The following is a 19,616-nucleotide window of genomic DNA, read 5'->3' on the forward strand; positions in this document are numbered from 1 at the left end:
TGGGTTTGTCACAACAAGAAAAGCCAAGCCACCGCACTCCTGCACAGATCTACACCCCCCTCCCCACTTTGATCTACGATTTTAGGAAAGCGCCATAAACATTTAACTAGAGCTGCTGTTTAAGATCCACGGAAAGATAAGAGAGAAAAATCCCTGCCTATCTATGCACAATGAATATTTGTGCATCGAAATGACCATTTGGATTCTCTAATGTGTCGTCTAAGGAGTTTGAAAACATTAAGAGTGCAAGAAAATCCCCCACAAAGAAGCCCAGGTCATTATAAAGACGATATCTAGCAACCATAAGCCTTTGATATGACCTTTGGCTTGTATAGCAATAACTCACCACTTAATGAACAACCAACGGAAGCGCCTCCAATAGCTCACAACACAACAGACCTTACAACTTTCCACCAAGTCTTCTGTGTCCCTATTCAAACCCAGTATGATGCAGCATTCCACCTCCAAATCACCTTAATTTATGCTGGCAAACTGGAGTTTGGGAAGTGGAGCTTCATGATTACACACGATGCTCTCCCAGGTTCTTGGTCCAGGGCCTGTCCCGGTAACGTCTTATATAATATATTCACGTGGGCGTACGTCAACTTTAAGTGCTTTATTTTTTTTAACAGAGATCATTAGAACTAGCACTTTACAGTGTGTAAGAAGAAAGCATTACTCGGGTGCACCTTAAGCCTGAGAGAAGAGATCATAATATTGCAAACCAAGTCACTGTAAGCCGCTGTTGATTAACATGGTAAGTTTTTCATTTTGTGTCTAATTAATTATCGACTTCTCATCCTTTTTACAACAGTCCCACTGCCTCCCCAGCAGCTCCGCGAGAACAGCCTGGCTCCAGACCGCCTGGCTTGACAGCCAGTTTAGCAAAGAGAGAGATTTTGATCACAACGTGGGTTAACCCCAGAAGTTTGTATTCCTAAGGATCTGAGGCTTAAAGAAGTTGGCTTTGTGCCATCCTTGCTGAGACTTCTTCAAAGAACTAAAATTGGGCTCTGATCAAAAGTTGCCAGGGCTAAACCCAGGGAAATCTTTAGGACTATTCAGGCATGGACCCAATATAGGTGTTATTGAAATTTTAGGTGCAGTTATAAGTGAGTGCTTCCATCCAGCCAAATGAAATGCTGCTTGCTGTAATTGGATTCAGCCGGCTAACTTGGCAGTCCAGCAGCTCGGAGGCATACAGCTAAGAAAAATGTGCCCTGCCTTTAAATTCTGATCGAGCAGAGCGCGCCCAATTGACAAAACAACTTTCTGCCCTTCTTTTCATTGTTCTGCATAAACGGGCGAGCGTCTACAACGAAGGGCGATTTGCGGGAGAGCTATAAAGGCTTCTGTTCCGATTTAGCCTGGCAACGTTTTAGTCTTAATCCCTGCTACCCTGCACGAAGCTTGAACATTGTATTAGAGTCATTTCAGTAAGGATAATCTTAAAAGGTCATCCCGAGTTCTTATTCTTTAAATAGGGTAGGGGGTTCTTAAAACGCACACTTAGCATTTAGTGCTAGATTCTGGCTATTTTCAACAGCTAACAGCTGAATTAAGGTTCCTGTGCCATCCCTATGTTAGATAAAATTGGCATAAATTATCATCTTCTTTTTTTTTATTTGAGATTAGACCCCAAGCCCTCCAAGGGACACTGAACAGTTTCTCTATGAACACGCTAGTACATTTTTTCCAAGGATCACCCCATGGAAACACATTTAAAGAAAACTGCTTGGTAAATAGCAAATCGTGCTTTGAGTGCAAGTGTGACTGAGAGAAATAATAATAAAAAAGACCAGAAACGCAGCCTCGAATGATAAATGCGCATGAAAGGCTAAGGCAAAAGGTGAGTGTATTTGCCAAGAGCGTTTAAGAGACCAGAGGAAGAGGCTACATTACCAAAGAGACTATTTTATAACGTACTTTACAAACCAACACGACTCCCCCCTGCCCAGCAGTCCAAGTCAGCGAATGAATATAATGCTCCATCTCACTTTGGCAGTGATAGTATATAACAAAGTTTTTTCCCCCTCCTCCTTTTTTTGTTTGTTTGTTTGTTTAATTGCCATCCCATACTGTCAACGGCCAAAATACAGAATAAAATAGGGGTAAATTGATTCCTCCAGCCTTTTGGAAAATGTTTAGTTTCCAAAAGGAAAGCATATACTTAAGATGATATTGCTCTAGATGCATACGGAGACATGCATCTTTCGCTATACATTTGCAATCCTTCTGATCAGAGATTACAAACAAATTATATTTAGCCTCTGACTGCAGGCGATATTGCAGCCCTGTGGTTAAAGGTTCCATTTTGTCATGCAGTTGCTTACCTGTGTATCAATTTATCATAAACCTGGGCTCCTCAGTCTCAGTGTCTGCGCTTGCAGTTGTTAGAATATATCCTTCACCCTTTGTCTGCAGACAATACTGTCCTAAACCTGATCTTGCGGTTTTACAGACATTTCCATACACCAGTATTCCCGATAGAATGAAAGCAGGCTCAGGCTCAACTACCAATAAAAGAGGGCGAGTGCAATTCGAAATTTGTTGGGGTTAAAAAAAAAAAAAAAAAAAAAAACCACAACCCTTTGCAATCAACCTCAGGGAATCAAAGGCAGCAATTGGCCGGCTCTTGTTTTGTTTTGTTTTTAAATCGTGCGGCCATTTATGAATTTTGGGGAAGAGCAACACAAACCCCTTTATAATCAGAAATATAGGCGCTGCCTTCAAACACAAGCATATTTGTTCACGTGATCCCCAGAGTAGATTGTTCTGATTGAGGCTGGAACTTTCACAATGTCCGTCCTCTCCGAGCCCCCCAGAATAGACATGTCTGGGGGTGTTACGCGGGGCTCCAAAGGCGCCCAGCCACCTCCTGCAGAAGCATTGCAACAGTCCACTGCAAAAATGTCTTCACACTCCACTAAAGCTGGCGTTAGATTATTGTTTTAGGCATGGAATGGCCAAATTCCCTTTCAGATCTATTACAAATCCCGCTGGTTAAATTGATCTCTTTGGCCAAGTACTATCAGGACCTTCTCTTCCTAGGTAAATTGTGCGTTCCTAGCTCTCCTGGACAAATTAAACTCCCACAGCAATCTTCCATGGAAGCACCCCGCAATTCGTGAACACTCCGTAATTTCTATGGCATTCATCTTTTCCCGTGTGGGTAAAACAAATACAGAGGACATTAATCCGACTAGCAGCCTCTTCAGCCGTTGCTGATCAAATAAATTAATAATTCAGAAATTTGTGACAGAAGAAAATAAATTTGGATTTAAGGTAACTGAAAAGAATAGGCATGGATACAAACTCTGCAGCACAAACGTGCACTGAGAGGTCACTGAAACGTACTGGGTTTTACTAATATGCTCTCTTTTTCCTCCCCCTTCTTTTCTGTAGAGGAGAAACTTAAGTAAACTCGTTTTTTCCCGAAGCTGGAGACTTAGAAAAATCACATTACATTTCTGAGTGTGGACTGAGCCTTATTTCTTTCTGTGTCGTGCATACGCATGTCTGTAGCCAGAACAAAAGCTACATGTATATGTCCAAAGGATGTACACAAAGATTCTGAACATGTAAAATTCGGCAAAAATGTATATTCGCTCTTTGTTTGATTTTCTAAGCTATTTGCAGCTATAACAGCACCACACCTAATCTAGCATCTGCTAAGATTTCATTACCACCCAAAGCATGGCGACCTGACAGTAACGTATTACCTTACAATCCTATCCATAAGTGTATTGTAACATTTATCTAAATTACATTGCTTTCCCTGACTTTCCAAACCAGTCATAAAAAGATTGGAGTCCAGTTAGCCAAGCATAAATTCCGTGTAAATGATGGTGTACCACTCCGGATTTATAATCATATATTTACTGGAAATGGTGCCTTTAAATCCTGCCTCGAATACAAGGTAATTGTTCTTTACATCCTTTCCCGTCAGCCATGCATTTTACATCAGTGTACCTAGCTAGGGGTCTGTCTAGATTTACATAGAGGTAGACAGATGTATGTATCCAGCGCAGGAAATAATTCTACAGAGTATTTAGACATTTTCGAATGACGAAAATATCCTTCGCTCCTTCCATAAAAGTGCTCCATCGACCATGCAAGGATCAAGTGGAGGAAAAAAAATCCCCTTTTTTGTGAGCAATTTGGCAAAAGGTACCCACCACCGAAGGAGTTGTTTGAGTTGCATGGCCAAAAAAAAAAAAACCCAAAAAAACCCAAAAAACCAAACCCAACCACCAAAAGCAGCAGCAAAAATTAAGCCGTTGCAAAAGGACTGGAAAAGCATTAAGGAAGTGTTAATCCCCAGCGATAGCAGGATTCCAGCTTTGCGTGAATTTGTCTCCAGTAAAGGATCTAAGACTTCTTCAATCGGAGCATATGTTCATAGAGCAATAAAACAGAAAGATTTACAGTCTTCGCCCGCCCCCAGCAGCCTCGCACCCTTTCAGGAATTACTTACGATGATTTATAACAACAACTCCGGCAATTGTCAAACTGATAAAATATCCCGGGCTATATGCAGGAATAAACGTTATTATTAAAGTGTTTCAATTTATGTTCGGGTCCATTTTACTGCGTGGCATTGTGGAGTTTGGGCTCTTTCCGGACAAACAGAATAATATAAACCTCATTGATAAAAATGTAGGAGTTCTCATGAAGTAGCAAATCTGTTTCTTAGTCACTACCAAAGCACATAAACATTTGTCATCTTTGAATAATTGAATTAATGTGTTATTGTTTTAATGTATAATTCATAACATAGGAAACTTTGTCTCTGTCCTGCCACAAAACGGAAGTAATAAAAGCTACAATCTGGGTTTTTAAGAAATTACTCCAGCAAGGGATAATAAAGAATATCCTGTTTGCAGAAAGGATTTCCAACTGACTGGGGAATTTCACAGAGGAATCTCAGCCTTGAGGTCCAAATCGTATTGGTTAGGAGGAAAATGATTTCTAGATCAAAACTGTAGCCTGGCAATGTCCTTCTCAGTTTGGACTCTTGGAAGTGGGGAGAGTGCAGGACTGCAGGGGGAGGCACAGCTGACACTGGGGCTTCCCCCTCGGAGCGCCCCTCCACACTGCTCCCCGCGCCAGGGGCACAGACAAGGCGAGCGCGACCGGTCCCAAATGGGGGGCAGGTCTGGCAAAAATAAATAAATAAGTGAATAAAAATAAAATTCCCCCTTCCCTTTGTGTCCCGGTGGCGGGAAGGTCTGGTGTGGGGAGAGAGCCTCTGAATTCATTATCTCCTGGCTAAAGCCTGCCTTGGGTAAAATTTCAACTCAGTTTTATAGCCTTCTATTATGACGCAAAGAAAAATTTACGACCCTTGTTTGAAAAGAAGTTCAGGGCCTTTTCTCACCATTTTAAGAATGGGCAGCAGATGCCCTGACAGCCAGTATTGTTCCTAGTTAGACACAAGCAACCAGTAAATCTTCTCCCATTTCACTACACATCTCAGCTTCTCTCCTCTCTCCAGAGTACGACCAGGCACACACACAGGGATCTTTTTGCCGAAGATCACAATTTTTCATATAGTGTAAACTGTTCTCTGAATCAAAGGTCACTACATCAGCCCAGACCAACTTCGGACTCTGCCTGGTTCCAAATCAGGAAGCCCGGGGTCCTATTTGTCAAGCATTTGACAGCTAAGTTCATTAAGGATTTAAATATGAAGGAATAAAAGTAAAATGTTTACATACCAGGCTTCTCTTTTTCGGCTGCTACCAAAGAGCTAGGTGTGGAGAGAAAGGGACTGCACCCTTTGTATATTATATTCTTGGGATCTCTTCAGTTTTCAAGTCTGATAGAGTCCTTTGCTTGGCAGATTAATGACGACTCCGTGTTTCTTAAGGGACGTGCTGAATTAATTATTTCGCAAATCACGTGGTCAGGACTTGTAGAAATCTATTCTTATCATCTTCCTTGCACTTTGAAATTCGGCCTCTTATGACTGTGCCTTGCAAGATTATTTTGGTCTATAGGCTTACAAAAAAACAGGGGGAAAGGCTAACAAACATGGCCGTTGGAAGCTGTGTGGCTGTGCATTGAAAGGTCCCTATTTACTGTACTGTACAGTGAGTGGTGTTTGCTATTGACTCTGCCTTTCCTCCTCATTCTTACCTTAACGACTAGCGGTGATATAATATACAGAATTGTATTGATGTATTGGTAATAACAGGAGGAGCCATTAAGCAGAAGACACTGCAAGTATAATCACAAAATGTGCCTGAATATTTAAACTCAATGCCTGGGTACTGTTCAACACACACGCACACAGAGCTCTGCCCAAGCTTTCCATGGGTGAAGGGCGCACGCCTGATTTGGGGGCATTATTCTGATTTTGCAGGCGGCCTATTTTTGCACTCATGCCTTCGCCATCCTTCAAGAAAAGGCAAGTCATATGTGACAAATATCTGTGATAACAATAAAGCGATGGACCCCTTGTAGCAAGAAGGGTTTGTTGTCATCTGAGTTATTCATGTCTAAGAGGAAAGAGGGGCTTATAGCTAGGATGAAAGAGGGCTGCAAAAAAGTTCAAAATGCGAAGTTTCACCTTTATTTGTGTTTCTCAACTCAGCGGAATGAATAAACCCACTGCTTATAAGCAGCTTCTCCATTAAAAAAAAAATAAAATGAATCTCTTTCATTGCCCACTTCAAATATTCATCCCATTTGTGGAGGAGTCGAGGTACTTCCAGGTGTGGATTCTTCATATTTACGCTCATGAATTAATCCATGAACCATTTTAATGCTTTGTTAAATAGAAAACATTAACAAATGGATCATGAGCATTTTAACTGCAGCCTCAATGTAAATATAGACTTCAGTTTGCCCCGGAGTAACACCAGTCTAGTTAACTTAATCAGCAAAACTGTTCAAAGGGACATTTGGGTGTAGACTTTGGGATTGTAGACAAACATCCATGTTTTAACAGCATAATGAAAGGAAGGATATGTATGTTTATGGAAAGGAGATCCATCTCATAAGGACTACTTGTTCAAGGTACAAACCAGAATTTGTTTCTCTACACCTTTTTTTTTTATTTCAAATATATGTGGAGGACTTACATCAAAACTACAGGCGACAATTAGTATAAATAATACTTTAATCAGTGGCAGCAAAAACATTGGTAAAGTCTATAAAAAGCATCACACGTTAACAGATATCATAGTATTGTTGGACAATGCAATCTTATAACTAAAGGCTGCAATACACAATATTTTATCCATGATAAACAAAAAACATCTTTTTTTCTTCAGCTACATAAAATAACCTCTCATGAAAGTTCAAAACACTTCGGGCTCATGTTAAATGGGGACAAATGAGAGAGAATAGCAAATTGACGTGCTTATTTCTTATTACCTAGGCATTCACATCCTGACGCTTCAGAAGGGTGGCAGATGTGAACTATTTATTTGTGGAGTTTTGCGGATTTTCAGAGCCTTCTGATGTAACTGGAACCAGGCAAACTCACATTAGCCCCAGTCCTGCTCAGAGGGACTTGAAAACAGGGTTTTACCCGCTGCTGAACCAAACACTCACCCAGACTGTATTAACATTTCAAAAGACAATGGGCCAAATTTTGCTCGCACATGGACTCTGGTTTGCCTTCAGTCCCTTCAGCTGGCTTCAGTAGGGCGCTGTGCCTGGGAGCAGAACGTGGCCTTCTCCCTGGAGCGCAGACATAACCACACAGCCCCTTTGATTCAGTGACTTCCCAAAAAACCACACTGAACAAAGCCCAACACGTTGGCTTTCCCCCCAAAATAACATGTTTGCATGGTTCACAATTAGCTCAGCACAGACTTTAGGTAAACAATGGCGAGGCTTACTTTAAATCAGGCTCACCAGAGTGCCTTCCTCCCACCCCTCTCAGATCACTTCTGACAGAAAATACATGACTTTTGACAACTGGGGAGATTTAAGACCGATACCAAAAGAGTTAGGTACAGCAGCTTCGCAACTTGTCTGAGGAATGCCCTTCCCAAAGGCTGCCTTCTAGCTGCTCTCCATGCTAGAGAAAAGGAAGAGAAGTGCGGGTCCAAGAGGTTAAGGGTTTAGAGGTCACTCTGCCCGGCTGAAATACAGCTAATCGAATAGAAAATTTGTCCTCTGGATGAACCTGTTTCTGCAATTTAGCCGAACTTCAGTAAAATACCTTTTCAGCTTCTCAACGTGAAGGCGTCAGAGAAAAAAGACGTCTTTACTATGTATGAACTCGGGGCTTTTTGTCATAGAAACAATGATGCGAATAATGCAGGAATATCCATCTTTAATATCACGACGTGGAGATATTCAAGTATTGCCATGTGCAGGTCTGAGAACCAGGCTAACCCTTAGGAAGAACAAAGAGTTGTCTCCAGGATCTAAAACAAAAGATCAAGTCTTGGAAGACACTTTACAGAGTTAGGGACGAGGAAAGGGCAGAAAATCATCGTTGAGCACAGTTCATTTTGCCGATTACATTCATTTGGAAGCCCCTGGTTTTTTATTTCCAACCTACTAAAATCCATTTTCCCTCTTGTTGTCTCGAGTAAAAAGTTCAGATGCCAGAGTGCTGCCAACGGAAGCCAATTTGACTATGACTAGATGCTTGCACTTTTAAGATTTCAGTCATTGTGATTTCGGATTTTCTTTGATAGGAGGAAGGCAGTGTCTAGTTAAAATATCTAGACACAGGCTATTCCCTTTACTTAAGAGTTCAGGGCTGATCTGTAAATCCCTCCAAGTCGAGGTTTATACGAGGAGGGCAGCTGATTTAGCCCAGCTTGTGAGTATTTTAGCCGAGATACAAAGAAGGCCGATTCCATTCAAACTTTTACATGGCCTCCACGTCCAAATCAAAGCCCAATGGACCTGCTCAGCTTTTATTAAAATGGTTCGTTTTCCCTTAATGTTAACTTCTAGTGATGCCTAAGCCTTTGATTCAAGTTTGATTGCTTCAAAACCGTTACCATCTTCTCAACGAAGTGTATGCCACCTTTCTTTAAAATGGGACTCTCATTATAGATATAAAACAAAGAAAATGCCACCTATTTGGAAAGCAGAATGGCTTAGATGACACCCCTCGAACGCTTTGATCTACACTCTGAGAATATTTTTTTTAGTTTGTATTCTTGTTGTTATTCTTTTTTGTTACGAAAGGCTGGTTAAAGGAGAGAGCCGAATAAAGCAAACACGTAAAATACCTTTTACAGAATGTGACTGTTTTAGGGTCGGAAACGATTTCGTATTTACAGAGAAGGAAGGAAACCAGACAAAGAGGCGAAAAGTTCTGTCAGATCAGGATAACTGAGCATTATACATATGTTCATGGGACTGGGGAGGAGAAACCCTGGCTTTCTCCTCTTTTTGGTTTGATTATTTTCCTTTGCTTCCTATCGTTATGCTTCTAATTCGTAAATAAATAAATAGGCAAATACAAACAGAAAACATAAAATAACCCGTTTTCACTCCATTCTTATGCCCTTGTTCTGGGATGTTATGGAAATGAGCAAGAATTTTCATTACACCAAGAAATGTAAAGCAGCACAAACAAAGTTCACAAATACTACTCTTCAGAGTTGAAATAAAAGATTAGTCAGAGATTTCTGTCCTGAACTTGCCCAAATGCCTCATCTCGAAATGCATGGGAGGGAAAGACAACCCGAACAAAAGAGAGCCGAATAAAGCATCAAACCTTCATTTTCAAATTCAAAACTGAACACAGGACACTTTCATTTTCAAGATTTATTACTTTTTATGGACAGAGGATCTCGCTTAATGTCCTCACAGTTTCCACTACCTGTCTGAAGAGTTTTTAGGTTGTGCTAATATAGGTAATTCAAATAAAGTCCAGAGTAAGGTCATTTCGCCTCCTTTGTACAACAGTACCTTAAAGCAGGATGACAGTCTGGAGTCTTTAGCTGCTACATGCAGGTTCTGCTGGGGTAATGTCAGTTATGTACAGTACTGTTCAGATTCTAAGGATGAAATGGAAAATTTCACCTCTTCTATAAAGTTGTCAAGTCAGTCTGATGGTCCTTGGGAACAGTCTGTAAATGTTGGTTTGAACCAGCTGAAGAAGACCTGCCCTTAGTGTTGGGCAGTTTGTGATCTTTTTTCCACTTCATTCTTCTGTTCTGAAACCAGATCTTGATCTGGCGTTCAGAGAGACACAAAGTGTGGGCTATCTCAATACGGCGGCGCCTAGTCAGATACCTGTTAAAATGAAATTCTTTTTCCAGTTCTAGGACTTGCTGCCTTGTGTAGGCTGTTCTGGAGCGCTTAGGTTCCCCTCCGTTGTAATTGGGATTCACTGAGGAAAAAATACGTATAACTTTAAACATCTAATCTCCACTTCCCAGGTCGACTTTACAGAGCATACCTTACAAGCTGCAAGCATATGGCTGGCAGGGCGAGTCCCAGCTGCTTACAAAACACGGGCATCTTTTTTAAAGCTAGCTAGGTCCTCTGAAAGTCTTTCCTCTGCTCCTATAATGGAGTTTTCCCCTACACAGAGAAGAGCCACATGGCCAACGGCCTATTTCCTCCGCAATAAAAATTTATGACGAGTCTAATTGGCTAGCTCAGCCTAAAACCCTCTCCCATTAGTCTTGCAAGGACTTTAAGAAGCCTCTACGCAGGATTATCTGAACCAGGGGAGAAGAGCAAAGTAAGAAGAGGAGCCTTACCCGAGTTAACATGGACTTTCTTCATCCAGGGATAAACTACTGCTGGCTGCTTAATTGCTGACCCGTTGGGGGTTTTGAGGTTTTGCTGCTGGCTGCAGGCTCGGGAGTTGGCCATTGGAGGCGGTGGACAATGCTCTGCTTGACCGGGGAAGTGGCTCGGTGGGCCGGATTGCTCCTGTCCATGACCCCGCGGCTGCACTGCAGAGCCTTGGGCATTGCTACAGCTAAAGGGCTGCTCGCTGTAGTTTGACCGTGGATAGATTCCCTGATGCTGAAAATCCGAGCCCTGCGATGCACTGTAATAGTCTGAGCCCTGCTCGGCTAGGTAGCTATTCTGTAAATATTCCTCGCAAGGAGGAAATTTGGGATCCACATACTTAGAGTTCACCATATACGAACTCATGGCCATTAATTTCTGAAGGTAGAAAATACTAATTTTTCTCGTGTTGTCTTTTTTTCTCCCTCCATAGAGCCCTCCTACTTGCTGTCAACTGAATAAAGTTAGGCGTCCATGTGACTGGCTCAGCCAATAGGAAGGCAGGGAGTTTATCACCGGATTTGTGTGCATCTCATAATTTCCACAAATTTAACTAAATAATATACGTGTAATCAAGTGACCCGAATTCGATACATTTTATCTTCAAAAACAGATATTAATGTATAAAGAATATTCATCAAACGATGACAGCCTCTCTGACCCTCAGGTAAATCAAGTCTTTTGTCTGAACTGACTTTTCTAACCTCTGATGCCCTTTAGTCTAATTCACCAGCAATAATTTCTATCACGAGTTATGTTTGTTAAATAAAATATCGCAAGGAAGGAAGAGCGAGAGGCTGGAATAGGATTCAGAGGTAGAATATTGATAAGGAGACGAGAAAAAGAAAAGACATCAAAGAAGAAGCTAATATGATGTACAATAGCTCTGTCCTGTCTTTGTCTTGCAGAGGTCATCCAAAAGTTACCAGAATCTAGTTCTGCTGAATAAAATTAGGCAATCAGTAACTTCTGGTTCACTTTGCGAGTCTCTCTCTCGCTATATATCTGTATATAATAAAGCATATAACCAGGAAACTTTCATTTTTAACTACTGAAGTACAATCAATTGAATTGAAGATGGCATTTAACTATTATGTGAAAAAATAATCACAGATGTAATTAGAAAAATGCAGTGTTAATCCATCAACAGCATTCTTGGAGTACAAGTAAATACATTCCAGTGACTCGAATGCTGCTTTTGCTATTGTCCTAAATATTTTGATGAGATCTGGACACTTGATAGGAAAATTTTGCTAACATCTGGCATATCTAGCTAACTCTTTACTTGCAAAAGTTATCTTTTTAAAAAGTCATTAGTTAATTGGCACATTTTCCAAAAAATTTGTACTGATCATGTTTAAATGAACAGATTATGAGTGAGATTTCCGATTGAACAACAAAATAAACGTTAACGATTGTTCTGATGTGCAGTAAATATGATAGAGGCAGAAAAACTTTTAGAATTTCCCAATATTCAGCACGCACATGTCTTTTGGTACCTTCAATATTTTAACTTCTAACCATTTGCAGAAAGGTGAAGTTTTTGCATCGACCATATATTCCCCTAGAATCGAATCTGTGACTATGTGAATACCACACAAATTCGGTTCTACAGGGTATATATAGACAACGTAATAACATTCTGTTTTCATCTACAATATCATAGTCGGGATCATTGCAATTTTCTGATTCTTTACTGTCTTCTGAGGAATACAAACTATTCTGTAGTGATAACGTTCTGAAACGTGGATTGGAAGAAGGGTAAGATTTCCGAAAAGATTCAGTTACGTCCTTCAGGATGGAATAGATCTTTATGAGTCTGAACAAATTTGTACCACGAATTGCAACTAACACTATTGTAAATGCTCCCTAAGATTTGATGATCACTTTAGATGCTCTGCCATTTAAATCGCTACTAAAGCCAATGGAAGTTACCAATCAAAATAAAATGCTTTTTACATTAAAATTAAATGCAATCAGGGTGTTTCTATTTTGGCTAATCTAGATGAGATTTTACCTAATTAGGTTTTTTTTTTTAAATCGAAGCAGAAAGACAAGAGCGGGAAACAAAGGCAGCTATATGCAAACAGGATTTTACAAAGGAAAAAAAAGTTAGTTGTTAGGGGGAAATAATTTCCAAATTTACCTTCATCACATTATGCTGCTCTAGTTACTTATTCCTGAGAGCTGAGTGGGAGCCTATCAGCAAAACTCTCTGCTTAGCACTCTCCTCAGGTTTTCGTGCGGTAGCGTTTATGGTGAAGGGCAGGGCGAGAGGTCATTCGAAATCATTTACAAACATATCACAAAGTTTCATTATTTTTACTTTGTCGACAGCAGCACACAGGAGTACAAAAGTTCATGAATTGTGTCTGACCCAGCTCCTCCGTGCTGTCCTGTGGCCAACCTCTTCTTCCACTACGTAAAACAAGAAGCCTAAGGACAGCTAATAGCGTGTGCGCGCGGGGGTCCTCCGAGATGCACTAGTTAGTGCCTATTTCGGGATAGCAGGTTTATCTGATGGAAGCTGGTTGGCTGGTTGGCTTTGCTACAACTCACATCTGTCTACTTTCGCTGTATTGAGGGAAGATATTTTTAAGCATCTGCTTTCTCATTATGGCGGTAAGGACCGCTTCTTAGTAAGCGCTGCTCGAAACGATTTTCTGGCCCAAATCTGGATTTCCGGATTGTTTAAGGTCACATCTAGCTCTTTTCATAGATCCTCTTTGCTTTCTCTTTTTGATGCAGAGCATTTAGCTGCGACGTGCTGGGTAATTAAACGTACTCCACAAGCCCACATTAGAAAAACCCAGTTCGCAGTGCAGCAGCCCCCGCCAGATTCCGAGAGAGTGTTGAACAGAAGGGATCGATAGAGCTGAGAAAGCACCTCTATATTCCGTTTAATAGCTCACATTTTCATATTTGTTAGACGCTGTGACCTGCGTTTCACCTTATTGCACGACTTGCTCAGACAGGTCAAAGCCAAAGAGTTATTGATGAACAAAAGCGTTAAATATTCACCTCCTGTTCAACTGCCCATACAAGTGCTTTTGATCTATCAGCCTTTTTGTATTCTGGTTCATAATCAGTATGCTAAATGTAGGTTTGTAAAAAGAAAGTAATCCATAGATTTAGGGCCGACCACAGAATATGGCTAGACTATCCATGCAACTCAGGACTGATCTATGGAAGACGAAAAGTTACCTATGGAAGAGAATTTTAAAGCCTACAGGACTGGCAATTGTTTAGTTCCATCAGGGAGAACTCGGAAAATAATGTGGTAACGTAAAATCAGAATCGGAGCCATCAGTCTACTCTGAAGAAGCAAAAGACCTTGTTTATCAGTATGCATGAAAAAGAAGCACAGAGAAAATAGACATGAGAGCAGTGCCCCCCCTCCCCCCCCCCGGTACATTATCACGGTCAGATCATGGTTTGCAGAGTGGGCAGAAAATGTATATTTAATGAATCTTAACAATCTGAGGCTTTCTTCTCCATTAAAAAACAGGTCAATCTTATTCTTAAGGCAGGGGCTTGAAATGCATCGAGTTCCCCTATTTTTCAATTTTTCCACACATAAAGCTGCAGTAAAGAACGTTTTCTGCTCTATATCTAACAATGGTCTTTGTCACAATGTTTTCCCCTTAAATATTCGTCTTGTTGCAATTAATTGTAGATAATGAAAGACAAGACAAATCAATAAAATGGAAGGTCCTCCTCCTAAACTCACAGAGTAAGTCTACTCAGTGCCTTCACGTAATTTAAATAAACGTTTTACCCTCGCTAGCCCAAAAAGACTTAATTGACCCAGAAGAGCTGTATTGCTGCTGGGAAAACACCCAGGAGCTCGAGGCTAACAACTTGATTCACCCATGCTACCGACATGCAAACACCACGATGCCCTTCATTCGCGATGCCAGACCAACCGAGTTTCAACCTGGATAACAAACGCAACTCTATTTTTAATCCTTTCTGGGGGGGAAAAAAAGAGGAGGAGTAGCCAGGATTATGAAGCACTGTGATATAACCTGATAAATTCAGTGTTTGCACAGGGAGGCGCTGTATAGCCCTGGCGTGATAAAACTGTAATACTGCTAATTAGTTTATAGTACCTAAGAGCAGGATAACATGACACCTAGCACCTGTGCAGCACTGATATTATCCCTAAAGAAACTCCACTTTTAAATTATCTGAAAGTACACATGTGCATAAAGACAGGCTTAAAAACACTGGAGCCCCAAGAGTCTTTAAATACAAATAAAAACAACCTTACTGTCGTGTAAAAATGACCTATTTTCCAGCTTAAGGCAAAGAAATAATGACTTCAAAGAATACCAGTTATACAAGAAATTAGAAGTTACTTACTGTAGCCGTCTTTCCATTGTGTCAAACCTGTTGCAATAAAAACGTTTGTTATTGTTATATTTCATATATGAGTCATATTCATTTCAAATAAGTATAGCAACATAAGGAGTACAAGCATGCACACATACAGAAAAGGTTAGGGTAATTCTTCGAATAAGGTGCTGAAAGAAGCTTCTCTTTGAATTAAACACAAATTGCGTTCACTAAGATTTGTATGAACACCCCCCCCAATGACTGACGTATGTTCTTTCACTTTGACTATTTCTGTCATACATTTATTAATTATTGGGGGGGGGGGGAGGAAGAAAGCCAAACCCACTACTTCCACCACTGAAAAAAGAATAACAAAGGCCTTTTTTCTTTACCAATTCACTAACTCCTATACACATGAAATATTCGGATCTACCTTTTCTAAATCATATCCTATCAATAGTGGAACATGTCATGCAGCATCTTATCGATTCTGAGAATAGAAAGAACTATAATTCCATATTAATACGTCTCCGATTTCCCTATTATTGATATCCTTTAAGATCACCTATTATCCAAACATAACCAGGAGTCATGTGTGCCTTTGTCTGCACCATAAGAGTGTACACTTCCATTAAATTTACCTTCACATTTCCTTTCTGTCTAAATTCAATAAATATACAAGTTAAAACAAAAGGAATAAGCATTCAGATGCTTGTTAAAATATTTCATATCTCTAAGGAGCACATGCCAGTATTTCTTTATCTGTGAGCAACTATTTCGTCTCATCCACTGCTTTGCCATAGTGTCCTGGGCAATTGTTGTATCAACATACAAAGAAACTGACCTTGTAATACTAGTGCACTATATAGAGCCTCCCAAACCCTTTTTTCCCCTCCAGCTTTTCTGCACTATTCACTTTCCCTTAAAACTTGCCAAGGATACTGAAATCCCTGCAGTTAAACAGCAAGTAATGCCTTACCGGCTAAAAACAGGGTTAATTTCAGAATAAGATGCTTCTCTCTCATCCGAAAGCTCAAACCTGAAAAAAGCAACCCAATTTCAGCCACTATTACTTAATCGTAGTTATTTGAATTGTACCTGCTCATTTTGAGAATAACCCTGCTTCCAGTCTATATAACATAGCAGGGCTAGGCTACATTTGAATACTATTCATATACAGTTCAAGGAGGCACAAAGACCTCGGAGCAACCGATCACGTTTGTGATGGTATAAAGAGAAATATCGGACTTACTGTGTGCTTTCCCCATGGAAGGGGGAACTGAGAGCAGAAATATCTCCATGGTCGGATTCAAGCAGAATGTTCCTTGCTAACACTTTCCCTATTACTGCTTCCAGGAACTAAAGCATCTGCACTTCTATGCTCTTAAACTAATTTATGGTGGGAATTATATTTTGGCTTGTCAACTCTCAAGCCATAAAACAAAGTTTATTGGAATCACGTGCTTCTAAATAGCCACTCAGGACCTATCTCTGTGGAACCATAAATAACCTTCAGCTTTAAACTTTTATTCACTAAATAAAGGTTCGCTGAATGTGTTCTATAACATTTAAATAGTTCAAAATATCAGGGATGGACACAGCTCGCTGTAGTACCAATATCCTGGCCTTTTAAAATAGTGTATTGTAAAGAACCCTACTTAAAGTGGAGTTAGCCTCCAAATTGCTAATGGAAAAAGGAGCGTGTGCATTTCGCTGTGAGTACCAATTCCAACCTTTATTTGAGCATGCATGTACCTGGCAGGGATGGGGAAACAAATGGTAAGGAGAAAAGAAGAGAGGGTCTTCATTAAGGGGATTTTTCCCCCCTTGTCTGAAAGTTTATGGCACTTTGGTCGAACGCCCTTAGAAAGTAGTCTGGGCTACCCTAAGCCATCCTCGGGACTGTTGCTCAGTCCAGTCGAGCCAGAAGGCTGCGATCTCCCCCAACACATGCCCGGGGCTTCTGGGGTATGCTTGCCTATAGGGCGCTCGCAGGTGACCAAACTGCTCCAAACAGCAAGGCACTGCTCCTTCTAAAGTGAGAAAACTGGTCATCCTGACCAAAGGAGATCTTTGATAACTGAAGCTTTAAGGAGGGCTATAAAACAATAAAACAGCTCTGGTGTGAAGGGAGCAGGGTGTGAGTAAGCAAATGAGAATTTCAAGGAGGCTAAGCACAGGAAGTCAAATGTCACCCCGCTTCTCCCCCTCCCCCCCCCCCCGCACCTTTGCATGAAGCAAGCTGGGCACCAGTTAATAATCTATCACAACTCGGCTTCAAAATGGGAAAGTCGGTCAGTACAGTAGCTCTGGTTAAAAGGACAGGTCTGCTGAGTCGTGCCGGGGGTTGAATACGTCTCTTCAGGAAAGGCTACATCAGAGAAGACACAGGCAAAACACGAAAACAGGTCTGAATAGAAGAGAAAGCTCGTCTCCCCCAGCCCCGAGTGTGCGTGTGTTCACCTCGCTGCAGGGACGTGACCTATGGAAAAGGAGGCACCTCCACGCTCAGCTTGGCTCCGTGATATCTAGCAGGAATATTCCTATTGTCAGGATACATAGACCTGTGTTGTAGGGCAAAAGCATTACCATAGGCTAAAATGTGTTTAATAAAGAGACATATTCGTATCTTAACATATTTGCATCGTCTTGCCATTTCTAAATCATGGCATAATAATTTTTTTTTCCCAAGGCAGTCTTGCTTGATACCTTGCTAATAACTTTGTTTTCCTTCTTCCTCTCTATGATACCTGATTTCGTGCACTCTCCTGTTTTCCCCTCTAAAACCTCTATCTGTACTTAAAAATGGACAGCGCTATAATATATTTGTTTTGGGTTTTTTTGTTACGCTTTTTTATACCTGACTGTATGGGGATAGACTCTTTGCTATAGCATTCAGAGATGGGATGATGTAAATTGAGAATTTAAAAGAATGAATGCCAGAAGAAACCAGTCAATGACATTAAAACAAACATTTAAAGAATAAGATTGTTCGGGGTTCCCTCAGGATTTGGACCAAGGGAGCCTTTAGTCTGGCTTGCTATTTCGCATCTTAGGAGGCACTAGCTTGCATGTAAACTGACATCTTAAAGGCAAAGCAAAATGTCTCAGGAACCACCAGATTCACTTAATCCAGAAAAAACCATGAACCAAGGAAAACTGGACTAATGGACCAATGGACCAATGGAAATATTTAGCCTGTGAGGAAGACAGCGGGGTTTCGCTGTGAAAACAGTTTAATAGAAATAGGAAATGATCGTTTAAAACCACATTTACCAAGTAGGAAATGTGTTCTTGAGAAGGGATTCCTTTCACATCTCGTTTGGGCGCCACCATACTGGGTAAGCACCATCTTGAGCATGGTGGCAGACAGGCTGGACTTGGACACAGCCCTGCAGGATGCTGGTTCTGGTCTCCTGCCCTGGCATCGTGCCCGAGTGGAGTTGGCTACAAAGGCACCGTAAGTAGGTACATTTCAGGAAGTAAAACCAATCCGTGTCTCCACGTAAAAAGAGTTCTTTGCACAGTTATATTACGATTTTCTGAACTGTAATGATCGGATGGTGAATGATCACTACCCACCTCTTCCAGTAAGATGCAGCAGAGGCTTGGCAGATACAGTGCCATTTATTCTGAATAAATGCTAGATGGGCGGCTTGGGAGAATGCTGTCAGTCAGTACCAAATCCGTTCCCGGCTCCTTTCTCAGGCACACCGACTCAATCTTTAGAAGTACTGACCAACTGCAGTATCCAACACAAACTAAATGAAAGCCAGCTAATTACTAAGTCAGGGCCAAAAGCAATAGAGAGTTAATTACTAACATTTTACTGGGAAGGTGGAGGAAGTGGTTGTGTATTAAAATTCAAAGAAGAACCATCCTTGTTTTGGAACATCAAAAAAGTTGGGCAGCAATCCATGGAGTCTGATAATCATATTGTAGAACAAAAAGCATTTAGAACTGGCCATGGTGGCATAGAAAAGAGGGACTCATTAATTACAACAACGGAAGAAATTTAATCTACTAGGCTGTGGTGATGTGTCAACTCAGACCACTCACTGTTTCTTTAAAGAACTGTAATACTTTCTTCAACTACATATGCAGTCTCTTTAGCGCCTGTTGCATTCAAGTGGGCAGTGGAAAATAAATGTATAGAGTGAAATATGGCAAGAGATTCTATCCAGGACGGGGGAAAAAGTCATGTAAGCTGTGAAAAGAGATGAATTGCGAATTCACTTAATGTGGCAAAGAACGTCATCCGAAAAAAAACCATGCAACAACTGGACGGTTCTCGGGTGAAAAATTAGAGCATTGAAAAATGGTGCAGTTCAAAGAAAAACCTCGCCATTAAGCAGCTAAAAAGGTGTAGCAGAGAGAAGGCACGTGCAGAGGCTGAGAGGTTTAAACATTATTTAGCCATAGCAGTTAGGAAAACACAGTGGCAGCAACGGGCTCAGAAATAGCTATCATCAAGGCATGCAATTCCTCTCAAAGGCCAGAGAAGAGTGGAGATCCAGAGAAACTGAGTCCGAAAAAGGCAGAGGACG

The 19,616-nt window shown here is 40.9% G+C and overlaps 1 protein-coding gene across 1 annotated transcript; it reads right to left on the minus strand.

Moving 5' to 3' along the window:
- Positions 1-9,735: 9,735 nt before the first annotated feature.
- Positions 9,736-12,866, minus strand: HOXD4 (homeobox D4). The gene is made up of 2 exons (XM_006272226.3): positions 10,695-12,866; positions 9,736-10,318 (listed from the first exon to the last, which is right to left on the minus strand). The coding sequence occupies exons 1-2, from the start codon at positions 11,101-11,103 to the stop codon at positions 10,014-10,016; spliced, it is 714 nt and encodes a 237-aa protein (XP_006272288.1). The 5' UTR covers positions 11,104-12,866; the 3' UTR covers positions 9,736-10,013.
- Between the last annotated feature and the right edge of the window lie 6,750 nt (positions 12,867-19,616).

This window comes from Alligator mississippiensis, chromosome 4, assembly GCF_030867095.1.
Source record: "Alligator mississippiensis isolate rAllMis1 chromosome 4, rAllMis1, whole genome shotgun sequence".
NCBI classification, from domain to species: domain Eukaryota; kingdom Metazoa; phylum Chordata; order Crocodylia; family Alligatoridae; genus Alligator; species Alligator mississippiensis.